The sequence below is a fragment of the Arvicanthis niloticus genome, chromosome 28, assembly GCF_011762505.2.
Source record: "Arvicanthis niloticus isolate mArvNil1 chromosome 28, mArvNil1.pat.X, whole genome shotgun sequence".
NCBI lineage: Eukaryota > Metazoa > Chordata > Mammalia > Rodentia > Muridae > Arvicanthis > Arvicanthis niloticus.
In genome coordinates this window covers 20,192,989-20,212,991 of record NC_133436.1, presented here as the reverse complement: position 1 = coordinate 20,212,991, position 20,003 = coordinate 20,192,989, and the positions used below count along the sequence as shown (strand labels likewise).

The 20,003-nt window shown below is 38.1% G+C and overlaps 1 protein-coding gene across 3 annotated transcripts in view; it reads right to left on the bottom strand.

Annotated features, from left to right (window-relative positions):
• Positions 1-20,003, bottom strand: part of Shprh (SNF2 histone linker PHD RING helicase) — a 70,494-nt gene that overhangs the window by 35,195 nt on the left and 15,296 nt on the right. For all 3 annotated transcript variants that reach the window (XM_076926852.1, XM_076926851.1, XM_076926853.1), the window contains exons 9-17: positions 19,281-19,934; positions 17,731-17,982; positions 16,673-16,751; positions 14,558-14,721; positions 14,198-14,454; positions 12,657-12,778; positions 4,822-4,910; positions 2,179-2,271; positions 294-401 (exon numbers count right to left, since the gene is read on the bottom strand). In XM_076926852.1, the coding sequence (XP_076782967.1) occupies positions 294-401; positions 2,179-2,271; positions 4,822-4,910; positions 12,657-12,778; positions 14,198-14,454; positions 14,558-14,721; positions 16,673-16,751; positions 17,731-17,982; positions 19,281-19,934 (1,818 nt within the window). The remainder of the gene's footprint in view (positions 1-293; positions 402-2,178; positions 2,272-4,821; positions 4,911-12,656; positions 12,779-14,197; positions 14,455-14,557; positions 14,722-16,672; positions 16,752-17,730; positions 17,983-19,280; positions 19,935-20,003) is intronic.

Here is a 20,003-nt window from a genome sequence, read left to right as displayed (position 1 = left end):
CTTTCTTTCTCTGCCTCACACACATGGATCAAGACATGAGCTCTTAGCTGTTTCAGTCTCTGGCCTTTGTTCTGCCACCTAACCTCTGAAACCATTAGCCCAATTAAAGAATTCAGTTTTTTTCCTAAATTGTCTTGGTCAAGATGTTTTGTGAAAGCAAGAGAAAAGTAACTAAGATATCTGTGTTATAAGCACTCAAATAGGTGCTACGAATTTGAAGGGAAACAAAAAGTTCAAACAAAACCCAAACAAACAGATCCAAAATGCTATCGGGTGACAAGGGTGACAAGTACCTTCCGCTGGAGCTCCCTGATGGACTGCTGCACAGGCTGCAGAGCTTGCTGGGCTTCGGCGACTTCTGTGTTACACTTACTCATATAGTGTTCTCGGAGCTGCTTGGCCTGTGTTGAAATATAGTCAATATAAACGTTCACTCGAGATCTTGATCATAATTTAGTATTATGTTTCAGGAACAATGAATGTGGTCACTCCATATATTTAAAGTTCTTGGATTTAAACATAAAATTTCATATTATAAGAAACATTGTAGAAATTCCTAAACAGACAATGAAAAGAACAAAACTGATATGCTAAAGCCACAAGATATTAAAAAGCCTAAAGATTTATTCCTTACAGGATAAAAAGACAATTAATATTTCACAAGTAAGCTGAGATCTTACAGAATTACTTGTCTGATTTAGTTGTTGTAGTACTTTTAAGAACTGCCATCATTTAAAAATAACTCTTGAGTTACACAGTAACAATGGTGTTAGAACTGAACCTGTTCCTACAAGACTTGTACAGACATCCTACCCTCAGTGTGACTGCACCTGAAGAAAAGGCCTGTAAGCTAACCAAGGATAAAGAAGGCCACATGAGTAATGCCCTAGTGCAATCCTTATAAGAAAAGAAATACTGGGAATGTACAGGCGTGAATGAAAGGCAACAAGAAAACAGTGGTATCTAAATCAAAGAGAGGAGCTGCAAGAGAAATTAAATCCATGGTTTGAGGACATATACTTCACTTCTGGACTTCAACTTCTACAACTGTAAGAAGTATTTATTCTTTAAGCCTCCCAGCCTAGTATTCTGTTATGGCATTCCTAGTGGACTAATACTTCCAGGAATAAAAAATTATTACCATTCTTTCACCCTTTTAAAAGAATAGTGAACAAATAATTCATAAAAAAATATGGTGTACAGAGGTAGGGAGATAGCTCAGTGCTTACAGTGCATGCCCAACAGGTAAGACCAGAGCTCAGATCTCCAGAACCCACTCACATACATGCCAGGGAGTGTGAGAGCTTGCCTTATATCTAGCCTTGGAAGATGGGGAGGAAGGATTCCCTGAACAAGATGACTAGCATGACTATCTCCATCACTGAGCTATGTATTTGATTCAGAGAAACTGCCTCAAAGAATGAAACAGAAGAGCCTTCCAGGACAATTCCTGACTTCAATCTTGGGCCTCCATATTTATGCACACACATTTACCAACAAATGAGAGCCTGCATACACATATGCATGACACATACATACGGAGTTGAAAAAAAAGTGATAAAACACACACACACACACACACACACACACCCCACATACAATGGCATACCCTTCAGCTTTCAAAAAAGAAAAATCTTCTGTTATTTCTAATACCAGAGATAAAGATATTATATTATACTAAATAAAACAACTGGATATTATACTAAATAAAACAAGGATATTATACTAAATAAAACAACTGAAACATTGAAAGATAAATCTGCATGACTTCAGTTAGAACTAATACGAATAGAGAATGGTGGTTGCTAGGGACTGCAGATACAGGGGAATACTTGTCAAAGGATTATATTACAGTGACTATAGTTACAGTATAGTTACCCAAAGTAGATGTGGAATATTTTTACTATAAAAATCAAGCTCATAAGGTAATGGGGAAAAATAATTTATGCTGTTAGTCACACCACTCCACAGTATCTGTATGCATCTATAAATGTATATAATTTTGTCAATAAAAATTACTCATTTTAACAAATACAAAGGGTTAAATATACTTTAAAATCACAGGAAAGCATGGCTGGCTACATTTATTTATGTTATGCACTAGAAGTATCAACTAGATGAAGTATAAAATTTGAAAATGTAAACTTTTATAACAAGAATGAAAAGAATAACAATTACCTCTTCTTCAAGTCTGCCATCTCTCAAAGTGGGAGGTATCCCTGGGTGTTTGGCTACCAACAACTCCATTAAGTTATGCGTGGCATGAAGTCTCTACAAACACAAAAAAGGTGAAGCTATGATGCAAGGCAGCAGACATCAGAGAATCTACAGTATGGCACACAGAGAATGAATTCAAAGTTTATATTGTCAAATAGTTTTCTTCTGACTAAAGCCCTCGTCCTCTACCCCCCACCCCACCCGGCCAGAGAAAAAAGAACAGCAAATGTCTTAATAATAATGACATCAATTTTTTTAAATTAAAAATACACCTTTTTTTTTTTTTTTTTTTTTTTTCTCTGAAGCATGGCTATGTGTTGGAGGCTGTTCTGGTGCTGCTATGTATTCAAATACTAAATACTGCCCCCAGGGTCTATTTGCACTCCAATGAGCAGATTCTCACAAACACCAAATGATGTTGTATAAACTTTGCTCGCCAATCTTATATTAAATCTGATTAAAATTGGCTACAGCCAACTACTGGGGAGATAAAAGTAGGTAGGCAGGGTTTTGGTTACCAGGCTGGGAGTCTCAGGTAGGGAGCACAGGAGAGGGAGAAGAAAGCAGATGAGAGAACAAAAGGTTTCCATTAGATGCGATGGGCCAGAAGCATGTGGCCATGAGAAATATGTCCCAAGGACAGACTGAAGGAGCAGAAATAACCCTGGCAAGACTTGAACCAGCAAGTAACTTGGGGAGCACAGGTGGGAAATAGCCAGTCTAGTATAAAGAAGTTGTTTAGGGGTTATTGCCCAGTAATTATGCTAAAGCTGATTAAATAAATCAATAGGACTGTGTTTCTATTATTGGGGAGGAGGGGCTGGCTGGGTCATATTAAGAACTAGCAGAGTTAATTAATAGCATTAACTGGTGCCCAACATGAGGCCAAAAGAAGTACCCCCTGAAGACAGACTGATGACAAAAAAGGAGCCCGGTGAGACTCAAATAGCAAGTAACTTGGAGAGTACGTGCAGCTGGGAAACAGTCAATTTAGCATAGAAAAACAGAGCAGGGATAACCATCCAAGAGCTGCGCTAAGATGATTAAATAAAGCGGTAAGATTACTGAGGGGCTGCCTAGGTCATGTTAATAATAGTTAATTATTAGCATTTACAACAACAGCTATGTATTCGGGAGCAAACAGAGTATATAGGTATACTTGAATACAACAAGCTTAAAGGATGAAAAGGGGGAAAGTTGGAGTTGAAGAGATTAGAGGAAGAAGGAGAAAACTGAAGAGATTAGTGGAAGAAGGAAAAAGCTCTGTATTTCTGTGTTAATGCATAGATCTACTTCTTGCCCTGATACTGAGTCAGCAACTTGCTAAAGGTTAGAAGCAATGAACAGAACTGAAATGAAATCACAGTAGTTTCATTCTTAAATTTATATTTTACCTGGGAAGATAGCTAGTGCCGCCAGATTATTAGGAGAGAATTTTGGTCCAATATGATTTGGTGCCAAAATATGATTCGAGACTCTCAGGGTTCATTCTATCTGGGCATAAATCACCAGCTATAGTGTAAGTTTCTGTGGAGTCTACATTACTTCAAATGTCTTAACTATTTTCAACACGGCTTCTTAAATCACACAGTGCACAGTACTAATAGATTTAACAGTAAAAATCTGCAAATGATACTAGGGGTGTGTGTTTCATCTTCTCTGTGTGTACTTGTGGAAGATGAGATATCCGTTTTGTACAGGTAATTAGAGGGGAAGATATGTGCAGCATTTTATCCCAGAAGAGCACTGCTGAGCTGACTGGACCAAGTAAGGATTCAGTGAGCAACACTGCTTGTCAGCAGAGGGGATCTAATCAAAACCAAGCACCAAGCTGATCACTCATCTTTGGATATTGAACTCAAAGCATTGGAACTCAAACTGTCTCTTTGCCCCTCTTGCATCTTTATTTATCTTTTTCAAGAGCAGGACATATTTCCCATTAGGTAGGTACTCACATGTGTTTAAGGTCCATTTCGTGTCTTGCTGTTCAGCTAACCTTTGCTCAGACCCTGTCCTTCTTATACTCCTTTCCAAATGTCCGCTGTATCACATGAATATTTAAGTTCTAAAGCCTGAAAAGTCAACTTCCCTAACTATGAAGCCCAGGCCCGCCAAGGTCAATACATGTGTCTTTACTTCCCGCTTAGCTACTACCTACAGTATGCTGGAAAAACAGTTACTGGTATAATTCATACATCTCCTCCTAAAAGGCTAGCTTAGAAGATCAAAGGGGTCACGTTTATTTAGTGTGTTTATTTACATAGTCAGTTTACTTTGTTTAGCTAATTTTTTTTCATTTTGATGAAAACTATTTAACAAATACGTTGATGTTATATGGAAAAATTATAAAATTAGCCTACTCTCTAAATTACAAATAATTCAAACTATCTCCCAGTGTAGGCTATAGGCCAACATAGAAAGAATGTTGATTTTCAAACTTTATTACATACACAAATCATTCAAGATATTAAAAAGGAATCCCAGCTTTTACTCTAGTAATTCTGACTCAATTCATTGTTACCCTTTACTTTAACATTAACATTTTGAAAAACTGTTGTTTAAACAATTTGAATATATACTTGGTAACGTTCAGGCTGCACTTACTTGAAGTGAATCGGTTTTGAGTTTTCCTTTGTGCTCCTCAGATGAACGTAGTACCTCTCTGTAGAGCTCCGCTGCCAAGGCGTATTCACCTGCAAAGAAAGCACACAAGTCACAGCACTCCCAGTGTTACCCACACAAGAACAGCAACTGTAACTCTTCCTATGGCTACTATTACTGATTCTTCAGTGCTGGGGATGAACTTGGGGGTTTGCACACGCAGGACAGCAGACCGACCACCATATTAGGATAATTCCAGGTTTTTTTTTTTTAAGGTGAATATGGTTCCTTTATTTCACAGGATATTTTATTGTTTCAACTTATAGACATACATTTGGAATAAAGTATACTTATAATGACTTAAAATCATACTGAAAAAATAAACTTAGAGAATAATCTTCCTCTTATTAGACATAAAGTTGTCAATTAGCACTCATTATGACTTAAAGGTAAGGACGGATTTCAGTCATCAATACTGATAAAGTATTCATGACACTCTGATCAATCTAAATCTAATTTTCAATAATAAACTTTTATTGACATATTTTTGTTCCTGGTATAAGGCATAAATAATTTTCAATTAAAAACACATAAGATAACCAAGAACAACAGTAATAGGCCAAACTGGGCAGAAAGAAATACTAGGAAGCTTCATCCCCACACAAAGAACTAGAGCAACTAAGCATTGCTGGGTGGAGAAATGGTCTTCCCTGGGGAAGAGTTAGTTCATCAATTGGTTATCTAATACCAATACGAAGCCCTGAGAACAAATATACAAGTAACAGTACACATTCTGAGAACATTATATTTAAGCATATATTTGTGTAAGCATATACATATATGCATGTAACAACAATTTTTTTCTCTTTTCTTTCTTGGATATGTTTTTATTTACATTTCAAATGCTATATCCTCTCCAGGTCTCTCATCCAGAAAATTCCTATCCCATCCCCCCTCCTCTTGCCTCTATGAGGGTGCTCCCCCACCAACACACCCACCCACTCCCACCTTCCTGCCCTGGCATTCCCCTACACTGGGGGATCAAACCCCCACAGGACCAAGGGTTGCTCCTTCCCCTGATGTCCAACAAGACCCCATCCTCTGCCACATACACAGCTGAAGCCATGGGTCCCTCCATGCGTACTCTTTGGTTGGTGGGCCAGTCCCTGGGAGCTCCAGGGGGTCTGGCCTGTGGACACTGGTGCTCCCCCAACAGGGCTGTAAACCCCCTTGGCTCCTTCAGTCCCTTCTCCAACTCTGCCATCATAACCCTGTGCTCAGTCCAATGGTTGGCTGCGAGCATCCGCCTCTGTATTTGCCAGGCTCTGGCAGAGCCTCTCAACAGCCAGCCATATCAGGCTCTGATCAGCAAGCACTTCCTGACATCTACAATAGCATCCAGGTTTGGTGATTGTATATGGGATGTACACCCAGGTGGGGCAGTCCCTGGATGGCCTTTCCTTCAGTTTCTGCTCCACACTTTGTCTCCATATTTGCTCCAGTTAGTATTTTGTTCCCCCTTCTAAGAAGCACTGAAGCATCCACACTCTGGTCTTCCTTCTTTTTGAGCTTCATATGGTCTGTATCTTGGGTATTCCATGCTTTTGGGCTACTTAGCCACTTATCAGTGAGTGCATACCATGTGTGTTCTTTTGTGACTGGGTTACTTCACTCAGGATGATCTTTTCAAGTTCCATCCATTTGCCTAAGAATTTCATGAATTCATTGTTTTTAATAGCTGAGTAGTACTCCATTGTGTAAATGTATCACATGTTCTGTATCCACTCCTCTGTTGAGGAGCATCTGGGTTGTTTCCAGCTTCTGGTTATAAATAAGGCTGCTATGAACATAGTGGAACATGTGTCCTTGTTACATGTTGGATCATCTTCTGTTTATATGCCCAGGAGTGGTATAGTTGGGTCTTCAGGTAGATCTATGTCCAATTTTCTGAGGAACCGCCAGACTGATTTCCAGAGTGGTTGCACCATCCTGCAATCCCACCAACAGTGGAGGACTGTCCCTCTTTCTCCACATCCTCACCAGCATCTGCTGTAACCTGAGTTTTTGATCTTAGCCATTCTGACTGGTGTGAGGTGGAATTTCAGGATCGTTTTGATTTGCATTTCCCTGATGACTAAGGATGCTGAACATTTCTTTAGGTGCGTCTTGGCCATTCAATATTCCTCAGTTGAGAATTCTGTTTAGCTCTGTTCCCCATTTGGTTCTCTGGAGTCTAACTTCTTGAGTTCCTAGTATATATTTATACATTTGTATATATTGGATATATTGGATATTAGCCTTCTATTAGATGTAGGACTGGTAAAGATCTTTTCCCAATCTGTTGGTTGCCATTTTGTCCTATTGACAGTGTCCTCTGCCTTACAGAAGCTTTGCAATTTTATGAGGTCCCATTTGTTAATTCTTGATCTTAGAGTACAAGCCATTGGTGTTCTGTTCAGGAACTTCTCCCTTGTGCCCATGTGTCCAAGTAGATCAAGGACCACGACAGAAAACCAGATACGGTGAATGTAACAGAACACATGGGCATGTAACAACAATTAATGAACAATGAAGCAATGGTTTTTGACTGTGAGCGAGGAGAAGTATACAGAAGGGTTTAGAGGGAGGAGGGAAATGGTGTAATTGTTATAATCTCAAAATGATAGAACTCATTTTTAAAAACAACACTTCAAAAGCTAAGAGCTGTCTGTATAGTACTATGAGGGACAAGGACTGGGTCTTTGAGGACAGCCTGCACTACACAGCAAGCTACAGGCTATCTGGACTAGAGTAAATCCCTATCTCAAGAACAAAACTAGAAAAACATATGCAGAAAACAGGCACAAATCTTAGCAGTCTTTCCACTTCTGATCACACACATCACAATCAAGTCATGCTTATGCTGTCTTCTGTTTGTACTTAGCAGAGTACTCACAGGAAGCATTTCAAAAAGTATCTAGTAAAGCACAGACTGCCAAACAGTGGCCTGTGGTTCATATCTGACCTAGATTTTTATATAATTTCTCAGTTTAGAATGGTTTTATATTTTTATTCTTTGAATGCTAGGGATTAAATTCAGGTTCCCTGTAAGCCAAACAGGTAAACAAACTGCTACTGAGCTACATAGCAAGGCTAGCTTTACATTTTTTAACAGTGGAAAAAAAACATGTTTTATGACATGAGAAATTTGGCAACCATAGTTTTATTGGAGCCCAGCTCTGCTAACTCCTGTGCTGGCCACAGCTGCTTCTGCATTATACAAGTAGTACTGAGTGGATGCTGGGGAACCCATGGCTCACAAAGCTGCAGGGTCTTGTCTGCTTATTAGAGATGGGTGGTGACGCTGATGGGAAGGAGAGAGAAGTCATGGTTAGTGGCTAAAATAAAGCATCTACTTTTATTTGCTATCTGAGGAAAATCTGAAAACTAGTACATTGCAAATTAAACTTAAAACTGTCAGAAAAGCTATGAAATACAAAAAGGTGCAGAGATGTTGCTGTTTCTCTGCCAAGAAGGTATGATATTCTTTCCTTAAAATAAAAACTTTAAAGTAATTTTAGTAATATTTATTATTATATTTATAACCAAAATCAGTTTTCTATATAGATATGTACACTTCTGTAAATTTTGAGTTGCCTCTCTTTTATACTTCTAAGCTCACATAAATGCACATGTATGTATGTACATACATATATTCCCATATAAATACACGTAATACATTCTAAAATACATACTTTCACAATACTGAGAACTCAGCTAATTTCTATTTGGTTCTATAAGGGAGAAAATTATTTTCATAAAAATAAGTCACCTAATATAATGTGGAGTAATATTCAATTATCTTCATGCAGTGAATTTTTTGGTTTTTTTTTTTTGAAACAGGATCTCCCTATTTAACCTCAATTAACCTTGAATTCCCATTTTCATGCTCTAACCTTTGTAGTGCTTAGACTGAAATGCCATTCAAACATATGGACATGATTAGTATCTATTTAAAAAACAATCATTTAATAAATTCCCATTTAAAGGGAGCACTGTGGCTTAGAGCATAATGTAAGCAACTGATCAGGAATGAATGATTCATTATAGCATCTGGTTCATGTTTACAGAAATACATTGTCTGACAATGTATACAATACAAATGTATTTTGAAAATTCAAAATATGTATATGCAACAAGCAGCCACTTGATGGCACTAGCATTTCCAAGTTACTGTACTAGATTGGAGAATTCCAAACTCAATTTATTTCCAAAGAGTATCTGTAGAAAGTATGGTGTTTAAACTCATAATACCATGTGTTTAAAATACCAGTCACTAAGGATCTGAAAGTATTCATTATATATCACACGTTCCATAATATAAGAAAGTGTTTCTAGAATTTGAAAATGTAGATTTCTTTTAAAAGTTCAGTTTTTACTGACTGATCCATATATAAGCAGAGTCTAAACAGCATTAACTACTGTAATTCTACCTACAGACAAAAAACTAGAGTAGGAATGGATTGAAAGCACCGGCAAAGAGTAGCACTGCAGCTTGTTGGGCAGCAGCATGGGACTGCTTTGCAGAAGCCTACACATTCATCCTGCCAAAGCCTGACCACTTACGAGTGAGTAAACAAGATGTTCTACCTCAATCCTAACATCGGAGCAGGGAAAGGAAACAAACAATCTGAGAGGGAGACAAGATAAAAGCCAAGGGACAGAGATCCACTTATTGTTGTTACTACAACATAAAATGAAAAGAGGCAGGTGGGATGGGACACGTCTGAAACCCAGCACTAAAACACACAAAATCTGTGGCAGATATTCTGAATTCCATGTGCTGGGATAACAGGTGTATGCACCATGTCAGGCATTAGAGGTGTTGAGAAAGCATCTAAGCCATGTGAATATTTCATTAAGCAAAATGGAATAATATCTCAATCACCAAGCAATTATGTAAAAAGAATAGTGTAGTTATGAAACTCCTATGCATAATATAAAATGCATATAGAAAAAGATCACTTCTAGATGAATGCAAACGTGACTCAGGAGGCTGAGGAAAGAATACAAGTTTGAGTTAAACCAAGGCCACACAGCCAAGTTCAAGGCCTGCTTAGATTATAAATAGAGACCTACTTTAGAGTTGAAGGTATTTCTCAGACAGGATGCTAGAGTTTAATGACCACAAAGTATTTTGATTACATTCATTATTTACACATTTATAAAGGTAAGCATGCTTATTTTTTTATTTGTAGTAGTCAAGTAATCTACAAACTCTAATAACAGTTACTCTATTCAATAAAGTTGACACTATAAAAAGCTGGCATTAGATATAATAAATATTTTCCCAATTTTTGCTTAATTCTGTCCAAGTTGGTATGAAATCAAGTTCAACTGTACAATTCTTTACCAGAGTTGCCTGTTATTCATTCTTTCTTTAATAGACAAGAAGGCCCAGATAATTTGGAGTTTAGATTGATCCCTGGACTGCTACTACTGAGCACACTTATGAAAATGGATAAAAACATAGGAAATACTATTTGTAAATACTATTATTTGAAAGAGCCTATCCAAAAAACAAACTTTTCTCAAAGTTGTAGGTGCCATATTTGGATAACTTATTAGACCTACTCTAAACCCATATTTTTGTCCTGTTAACTATTGCTAATAAAACTTACACTGTGAACAAGATTAAATTACTATCTGAGATCTTTTCGTATTATAAGCCGTGACATGAGGAAGATCTGGTTTCCAAATTTTCAGTGTTTCCCTGTTTCATACTAAGAATGAAACATTTTGGGGGAAGCAAAGCAAGGGCTTCTCTGTACTATGTTCTAAAGAACAGACATAGATGTGCTGTTTGTCAGAGGCCAGCTCAATCATGACAGTAGAGAAGCCAAGCATCTTTCTGCCCTATTAGGGGTGCTTCTACCCAGTTTGAATGGCTCACTCTAGTTCTCAAGCATCTTGGAAAGGAAGAGATACTCTCCAGGATGGTTCTGCCATGCCAAGGAACAGATAACAAAGGCTACTTGGAGGCTTAGAATGCTTATTTTGTATTCTACAGAAAGTACATATTTCTCTGAACAAGTAACTTTATTGTTGTTGTACATGAGCGTGCAGGTACGTGTGTATGTGTATGTGTGATGTACATGGATTCGTATACAAATGTGTATGGAGCCCCAATGACAATGTCGAATGTCGGGTGGCTGCTTTTGCTCAGGTACAGGTACAGGGTCTTTTCACTGGCCTTATATTCTCCAGAACCTAGGCTGGATGGCCTATCTGCCTTCTCAATGCTGGATTACACATCAGACTGGTTCTTTTAAGCATGTTCTAGGGGAATCAAACTCAGATCTTCATGCTTGCAAGGCAAGGAGCTTTTCCACTCCAGGCCCTTCAAATGATGTTGTAAGTTGTTACCTAAACGAGAACAGCTATAAAATGCCCCATGACAGCACATCAAAGTAGACTAATATATTAGTAACTGTCACGGTGCCTGACAGTACAGAAGAGGGTTCCATGTAGGGGACTGAAGGAAATGCTATTTATCTAACACACTGTGAAGCACATCTCCTCTTAGTAGCAAGGGCTGTAAACAAAGACACCACTAGTAAACATAAATGCTTGACAGTGTACGGTGCTAAGCCCAATGCATAGTTTCTTATGCACATAATCCTATGGTAAAATTTAATTTATAAATTAATGTAATAGATGTAACAAAACAACTATTAACACATTTTAAAAAATATTTTCTGCTTCAAATTTCCCTTAATTATTTATATGCAGGATCTCACATCTTTATTTTGTTCTCATTCACTTCTAAATACTTCTTAGCTTCTCTTTTTGAATTACCCTTTATACTGTGTTACTCCCTTCCCCAAATATGTGAAGTACTTCTAGTTACTTTTAATTGGTATCTATTTTTCAAATTACATTTATTCATTGATAGGGCAAGAGGGGATGCATGCCACAGAGCACATATGAGGATAACGTGGGGGTTCTCTCCATCCAAAGGGTGGGTACCAGGCACTGAACTCACATCATAAGTTTGGCAGGAATCCCCTTACCAGCCTGATAGCTAGTTCAATTCCACTGTGGTAATAAAACAAGTACTGGAACACTTGAATCCTTGTATTTATTGACTTGTTTCATATTTTAGATGTGTACTTGAAAGGAGCACACATTCCTCTGACTCTGGGCAGTGATCAGTAAGTGCTGACTAGTTAGTTCACTTTCACACAAGTCTTTGTTACACTGGTTAAGCGTTGACAACAGTATCTGCTTTTTCTGCAGTTGGGTTAGGGATATCAATACCTGCTACTACAATTACACATTTGCCAATTCTCATAATATGTCTATCAATTACTGTGATTATTTGGAAACTGTGGTTTTAGTTGTATATATAAGATGAGATTTTACTTTGCATTTTCTTTCTAGACCATTCTTGGCATACACTATGATATGAAAAAACTGAATGTACAATATCAATTTTAAAATCAATTTACAATATGTCCAAGAATGTGTTACAATTTAATCATTTAATTCTATTTCTAAGTTTTCTGGTTGTTTTTAATTTTTCACTATAGAAAACTAACATAAATATGGGGAAATCTTTGTTCATGTCTTAACTTCCTAAAATTTTCCAATTTACTAATCTTGCTAAGGTAAAACTGTTTGCTTAAGGTGCATGTACACTGATTGATCTCGACATACTCTGCATAAGTGCTTGCTATGTAGCTATGTAGTGGAACCCATTAAATTCATATCAGAAGTGTGTGAGAGCATCACTCTGTAATTAACCTTCCTCAAAAAGTACTGGAAGAATCAAATATAATAAAGCAATCACCTTCTACCTTTAATAATGTGAATGCCTGCTAAGCCGTTAAGGGCACAAACAAGTTGCCGGTGGGCCTCTTCACATTCCGTTCCACATTTCTTCTGCAAAGATGTCAGCAACTCTTCCATTGTCATGGTGCTAAAAGAAGAGACAACTTTCAAAACCAGTAGTGAAACCTCCAACCATTATCTCAGCAAGAAAGTCAGTGTGCTGGAGAAAGGGTACAGTGCTCTTCAGTATTTGCACCTCACCTTCCTTCGGCAGCTTTCATCTCCACTTCTAAGAATTTATTTATGAGTACTTGTCTGAGTATGGGGTGTGTGTGTGTCTATGTGTGTGTGTGAAAGAGGGGTTCGGGGAGGAGAGAATACGGGCACACACATGTATACTGAGGCCAGAAGATACCCCCTGGAACTGGAGTTACAGGGTGTTAAGCCACCTGACATTGTACAGGGAACTGCATTCAGTCCTTTGGAAGAGTAGCAAGAGGTTGTTGAACTGTTGAACCCATCTCCAGTCCCTTCACTTTCAGTTTTACAGTTATGGCTTATACTTAATTGTTACTAATCCAGCCAAGTATTCTCCTCCTTGATCTGCTTTCTTTCACATTTTGCTCTTTTTTCAAAATGAACAATATGATATATTTGAAATAGTACAAGGATCACAATATAAGACTGGGTCTAAATGAATTACATCACTACAAATTAATTAGAATTATGCTTTACTGTAAATTTAAATTTTAGTTTATAAAGTAAAAACTGAGATGTTCTAATAGTCAAGTCAGATGTCATTTCCACTAGAGAGATGTCTTAAACTATTTTTTAAATAGAAAGTGTTTCCATAGCAATCTATAATCTGTAAAACTTTTATCACGTTCAGTTTATATTATATGAATTTATCATCTTTGCTATTTCTGTCTACTCAATCTACTCAAGTAAGCCCCAAATATAATCATCGTTACAACTCTTTGACAGCTAAGAGAGTTTCTTATAATACCAGGTACTAAACACAGGACCCTTTTAAGGTATAGTCCAATTCACAAGAAGAATTATGAAACAGGACGACACATATAGTTAGCACACTCTTCATGTGAGAAACTCGAAGTATTAAGAGCCAAAATTTTCACCAGGTGTGGGGGTGCCTGCCTTTAACCCGAGAGGCAGACAGAGACGAGCCTGGTCTACAGAGTACTAGGGCAGCCAGGGCTACAGAGAGAAATCCTGTCTTGAAAGCAATTTAAAAAACAAACAAACAAACCAAAAAAAAACAAAACAAACAAACAAAAAAAAAACAAGACAGAAATCCTCTCTAAACCAAAAATACAACCACAAAAACCTGTTACAATAGTTTAAATTTTTAAAAGAAATGAAAGCAATTTTTATGACTCTTTCACAAATGAGGCTCCATAGACACAAAACCATGAAACAAACTAACTAACTATATATATAACTGCTGCCTAGCCAGAAGTCCCTGAATAAAACTAGGAGTCAAAAGTGCCTAAATACTGTCTACTACTGCAACATAAATCCCACAAGAGAAGTGAGTTGATGGTAAAACCTCTTCTGGAGTGGCAAGAACTCCCCACGAACAGCCTGTGGATGGCAGCAGGCCTGCCGGAGCCGCAGCAGTGGATACAGGATGGAGGAGACAGTCCTTCTGTCCAAGCTGCTCAGTTTCAGGGCCCAGTCAGAGATCTTCCTGAGCTTTACTACGGCATCCTGGCAGCACACCTCATGCTGCCGGTGATAGAAATGTCTCTCCACAGGGGAAAAATGGAGCCAGTGCATTTCTTCAGTCTGAGGTGGAATCTGGATCTGAAATGGAAAGTTGCAAACAATTTAGCCTGATATTTTAGCTTTAATCCCAGCTCCCCCCCCCCAATAACATTTGTAGCCAGTAAAAGTTTGGCATACTGACTTGGTCAATGACATCTTTCTTTGCAGACCTCCACATTATCTTGGCAATAAAACTGTACAGGTGCTGAGGATTCTTCTTGCAGTATGGATGATAAAGAAGTCGAATCCACCAGTGTTTGACACAATAAGGTTCAATCCCAAGAAAGACCACCAGCCCAAAAAGATCTGTAAAGGAAAAGCCACAGGACAAAGGATAATTGATTCTGGATTTATTTTGTTTCTGCATAAACTCACTCACAAACCCACAAAGCATACAAAGAACTCACCATGAAATAGAATGCATCTTGTAGCCTCTTGAATATGAACATTTTATCCCAGATCAATTTACATTTTTGAGAACCTACCGTGCTCTAGGTCCTGCTTTAACTTTTGGGATACTTAAGATGTAAGAACTACTACAAAAGCTTCTACTTTACTCAACAGCCTGATGCTACTATCAGTGAAACTTCAGTAGATTTGCTTAATTAAGACACATGCATTAAAGCAAGACTTGTTAAATGAGAAAAACATGAAAAAATAAAAGTAGGAGCTAATCTCATGTGATGCAGAGAATACGCATAGAATAACTAACATCCCTAACGATGTTTTATCTACTAACTTCATTTCTAGGAAACTAACGTAAGACAATAATGAAATTCACACAAAACTTACTTAGTGAATCACCACTCTTACCCACTGTGCCATTTCTCTATGCCTGAGTGTAATTTTCTTTATGGTTTTATGTATATTAGTTGAAAAAATATAATATATGTTCTCTTCAAAAGGAGTACAAATCATTTTTAAAAATGCCGTGATTCCCAACCAGAGAAAATCCCTTCATGGAGAAGGGGGTTGGGAACACAATCCCATACTATGCCCTGTAGCCACTGGCCATCATTACCTTATGGGGGTCTTGTTGAGTCAACTACTCTCTAGTGTAAGACCACATACCCCAAAATATTTGGGAGCACAAACTTGTCTTGAAGGATTAAAACCTGGGTGGGTGAGTGAACTGGGGAAGAAATAAGAGAGGCAGGTGAATATGATCAGAATAGACTGTATGACTCTAAAGGAACAACAAAAATGTGAGACAAATAAACAAACTACCTATTACACCATTTGAGGATGGCCAACAAACATTTTAGGTTGAAATTACTTTTTAGACAGGGCCTCGTTAAGTAGCTGAATCAAGTGATTCTGATAGCACATAAAAATTATATGTTTATCTAGCACATAAGGAATTACATATGTTTACTGCAGAAATCAGAGATTTATAGTTCAGATCACATCAGTCCAATTGTTTATGTACTACTTAACTGAGGTCCTCTAATTATATCTGTTGGAAACAAATTAACAATCTTATTTCCTAAAGATGCTTTTCTTCTAGCATAATTTACAGACATGTACGACTTAGAAATTTATCAGCATACCACACCTTGTTCATTTTCCTCATCCACTTTGTTTCTCTAAGACAACTCTAGTCTAGACCCTAGCATTGCCTGCCTCCATCAACTGCTGCGGCCAAACAGCTGATATCCTAGTGACATACTCTGCTCTCTGACAACCATGCTCTGTTACAATAACAGTCATCTTTTGAAAAATAAAATCATCTGCAAGATGATGAATTTACTGTATTGTGTCTAAATCCAATCGTTCCCAATTTTTCAAAAATTTCCCAAATTTTCAAAATTCAAAATCTATTTTTCAAAAAAAAAAAAAAAAAAGAGCAGTACTTTATTACGTTGTAATAGTTCCGTCTTGGTTTCCGCTGTATCTACCCATTCAGTCTCTGCATGCCTGACTGCCCTAGCCCTTTGTTCATTAGCCACACTGACACTTGTTTAAGGTCTCCTGCAGCCATACTACCTTCATCTCTTATCACTTAACAGTGCTGCAGATCTCAACTCAGCTGTCATGTTCTTCAGTACTCAATGGGAGTCCCCACTATGTATCATGAATACAAACTGAAACATCACCCAAGTTCCATTTACAAATTAATTGCTTTAAACTATAAAAAGCAAACTCTAGGTAAAAGTACACTTAAATAAAGAATACAACAAAAATTAAGCATAGCAGTACTTTTCCCCCATCAGTAAGCAGCTCTTCAAGTATGATGATTGTGGAAAGCCTGTATTACCTTCCAATCCTCTCTGCACTGGAGTGCCACTGATGCACCACCGATTAATCCCGGTCAGACGCTGGGCCATTTCTGCAGCCTAATGAAAAAAAAATATATAAATTGAAACAAAATGCAGAAATCAGCTATGTGTTTCCTCATGAAAACTGCCCACTCTACAGCCCATTTCAGATAAGATACATCTGCTTTAATTTATGACTTTTCACACTTGCTGTTGAATGTCATACTCAATAAACCATTAACCAACATAGTGGTTCTCATTAGTAGGAGCTCAGCATGAGCTACAGAGATGCAGGGGTAGTTCAAGCAAGTAGAGAAGGAAAAATATCCTGAATGAATACACTCCCTTCACCACTCTGTACTACAGAGGTGAGCATCTGTGCTATGAAACATGATTCATCAATTCAGTTCAGGTTACAGACTGGTCACTGGAGACAGAATAAAGATAAATAATGGGACTTGGGAGACCCTCAGTCAGTAAGGTACTTGCTACATAATACTAGGACCTGACGTTGAATCCTCAGCACCAAAGTAAAAAGAAACATGCACAGTGGTTAAATCCTAGCACTGGGAAACAATGGCAGGGGGATCACTGAGTCTGGCAAGCCAGCCAGTCTAGCTAGCTCAGTAAGTTTTAGGTCTAATGAGAGACCATCTTAAACAACAGGGTGGAGAGTCACAGGAATGCCTGACTTATACACACACACAGAGATAGCTATAATAAAAATCAATACATAAGGATCATTTTCTTTAGCCATTTGCTACAGGGTCCTGGAGAACACACGACAAGCCTTCAAGTTAGGTGAAATGATTTATAAGTCCCTAAGCATAGTTTGCTTTGAACTGTGTCGTACACACACTGATACCTAAGTATTCCATACAAAAGTATCATTCAGAGAATTAGAATAATTTCAAAGGATTATGTAGTAGGTAATACAAGAGTGTTTAGCAACCAATGTTCCAACTCTATCAGTACTGTGGGTTAAGTGAACTCCAACTACTGAACCATTCATGTCCTTCCCTTCCTCTGCACTCAAAGATGTTGCAGAGACTCTTACTTTTACTGTAGGACATTCGACCATCTGAGCTTCATCAAGACAGATCCTCCACCATTCGACTGCTACCAAAGGGCTGGGAATGGCCATATAACGCTTCTGGTTCCTCAGGCGACGCCCATCTTCACTATTGCTATGTGGGATATCGACATAGTTTAGTTCTGAACGAAGAACATCATAGGTAATGATAACTATATCTTGTTCTGCCAAAAAATGAGGCTGTAAGAAGCCATCTTTCTTCACTCCTTGATATACCTGGGAAATAAACAGCACCAAGAGTTATTACAGAAAACTTTGGTGGAGGCCAAAGAAATACTCATTTATTTATAATCCTACTGAGCTGAGCCCTTTCAAATTTGCTTTTGGCCACACATACTATAGACAGATTCCAAAAGTGTCTGGAGAAAGGTTATGTTTTAGTCTGGGAGCCAACTGACATAAACAATGCAAATAGAAATATCATAGAGCAATTGTGACAGCACTGGTGGAATGACCAGTCATGCAACTGATAGTTAACTCAGAGGAACTACTGTTTCAGTTAAGTTTTGAAACAAGTGCTTAGGGCTCCTTCACCTGGAAAAAAGGGAATGTGAACAGGTTGGTAGATGGACTCAGCAGGGGTGTGAAAATCCAGTGGTGTGGGGAAGCACAGCAATCACAGCTACCATTCATGAGGTATCCATCCTATCTCAGATACCGACCTACTCAAAACTGAAGGAGCTAAGACTGAAAAGCCTATCCACATAGAAAAGAGCTGCTCAATGGCAAAAACTGTGTGTTATTTATTGTTACTGTCTTCAGGTCCATGTCAGTGGCCATCCATGGAAGCTACACTGATTACATGGGAGGAAGAAGGAAGGCAGCCAACAATAACAACCAATGACCTGGGGCCAGCACTTGACCACCTAATGTAACGTACACAGCAAGCCTATGAGAGGCTGCTTGTAGAATTGAACATAGCTCCTAGAAAATGTCAAGGATCAAATAAAGATCTGAATTATTCTAATGAGGTAATTGAGGCTCCAGAAGACAGTAAGATGACAGGTTAAGTGACATCTGCAATTATACTATGCCACCCTGGGACTGTATCTTTCTCTGAAATCACAAATGCTTCTACCAATACATTTTCATCTTGATGATTAAGAATCTTTAAAAAGCCTTAACACAATATACTCTCAACTTCTGAAATCTGGAAGTCAAAATATATATAGTTTATTGTTTTCAATATTCTCTTCACACTCTGGTATAATCAGTAGCATAACAAATAATTTTAGTAATATACAAACAGAGGATGATGGCAATATGGCACAGTGCTAAGTGCTTGCCTGACATGCACAAGCCCTTGAATTCAATTTATTGAAAAAAAATATGAAAACATTAACAAAGACCTTTGGGGGGGGGAAAGCATAAAGAAAAGTAAAATCACACATCATCAAAAGGAGAGGCAGGAAGATATCCTGGGCTACATGAGACCTTGTCCAACCACAATGAAAACTATCACAAAAAAGCAAAAATATACATGTCTTAATCCCTCTTCAGCTGCAGTGCCTTACCAAAACTCGAAGAGATGATGATCTCACATGCCGGTTGATTTCATCCACCCACTGGTGGCAAATGGAGCTTGGAGAGATGATAAGAGTTGCTCTTGTTGACACTGGCTCCATGGCAACAAGGCAGTGGGGGCAATAAAAAGGCTTAACCTTCAGATTCTTCTCCTCATAATTCACACACTTCGCATGCTGCCACAGGTGACACTTCAGACACTGAACTCTTGGCTTGCGGCCAATCTGGTCAAATTCACCACATATACACTCAAAACGGTAATCAGGCATCTCACAAGGACTTGCAGTGTTAGACTGTGCCAACTCCTTGGCAGCAGGGTTTGGAGACTCAGCATGGTCTTTTGCTTCTTGGGTTTGCCCATCTTCAGAGACGCATGTGCTTTCTGACACCTGAGCATCATCAGTACTTGCAGAGTCTCCAGCAGCTGGAGCATCAACTTGGGAATCCAGATTAACAGGCTGACCCTCTTCCTTTTTAGTGAGTAAAACAGGCTTCTTCAACTTACTACGGCTTTTTCTTGTCTTACAGTAATAGTAATAAGGATCATCATCATCAGAAGTGTTTGATGGCAGGTATTCAGAATCTGTATCCTTGTTCACTGATTTCCTTAATTCTTTCTCAATTTTTCGTGGACTCCCTACTGTCTGTAAAAAGTATTATTTAATTACCATGTGCCAATAACATTATAACTGTGAAATTAAACTCTAAAATTT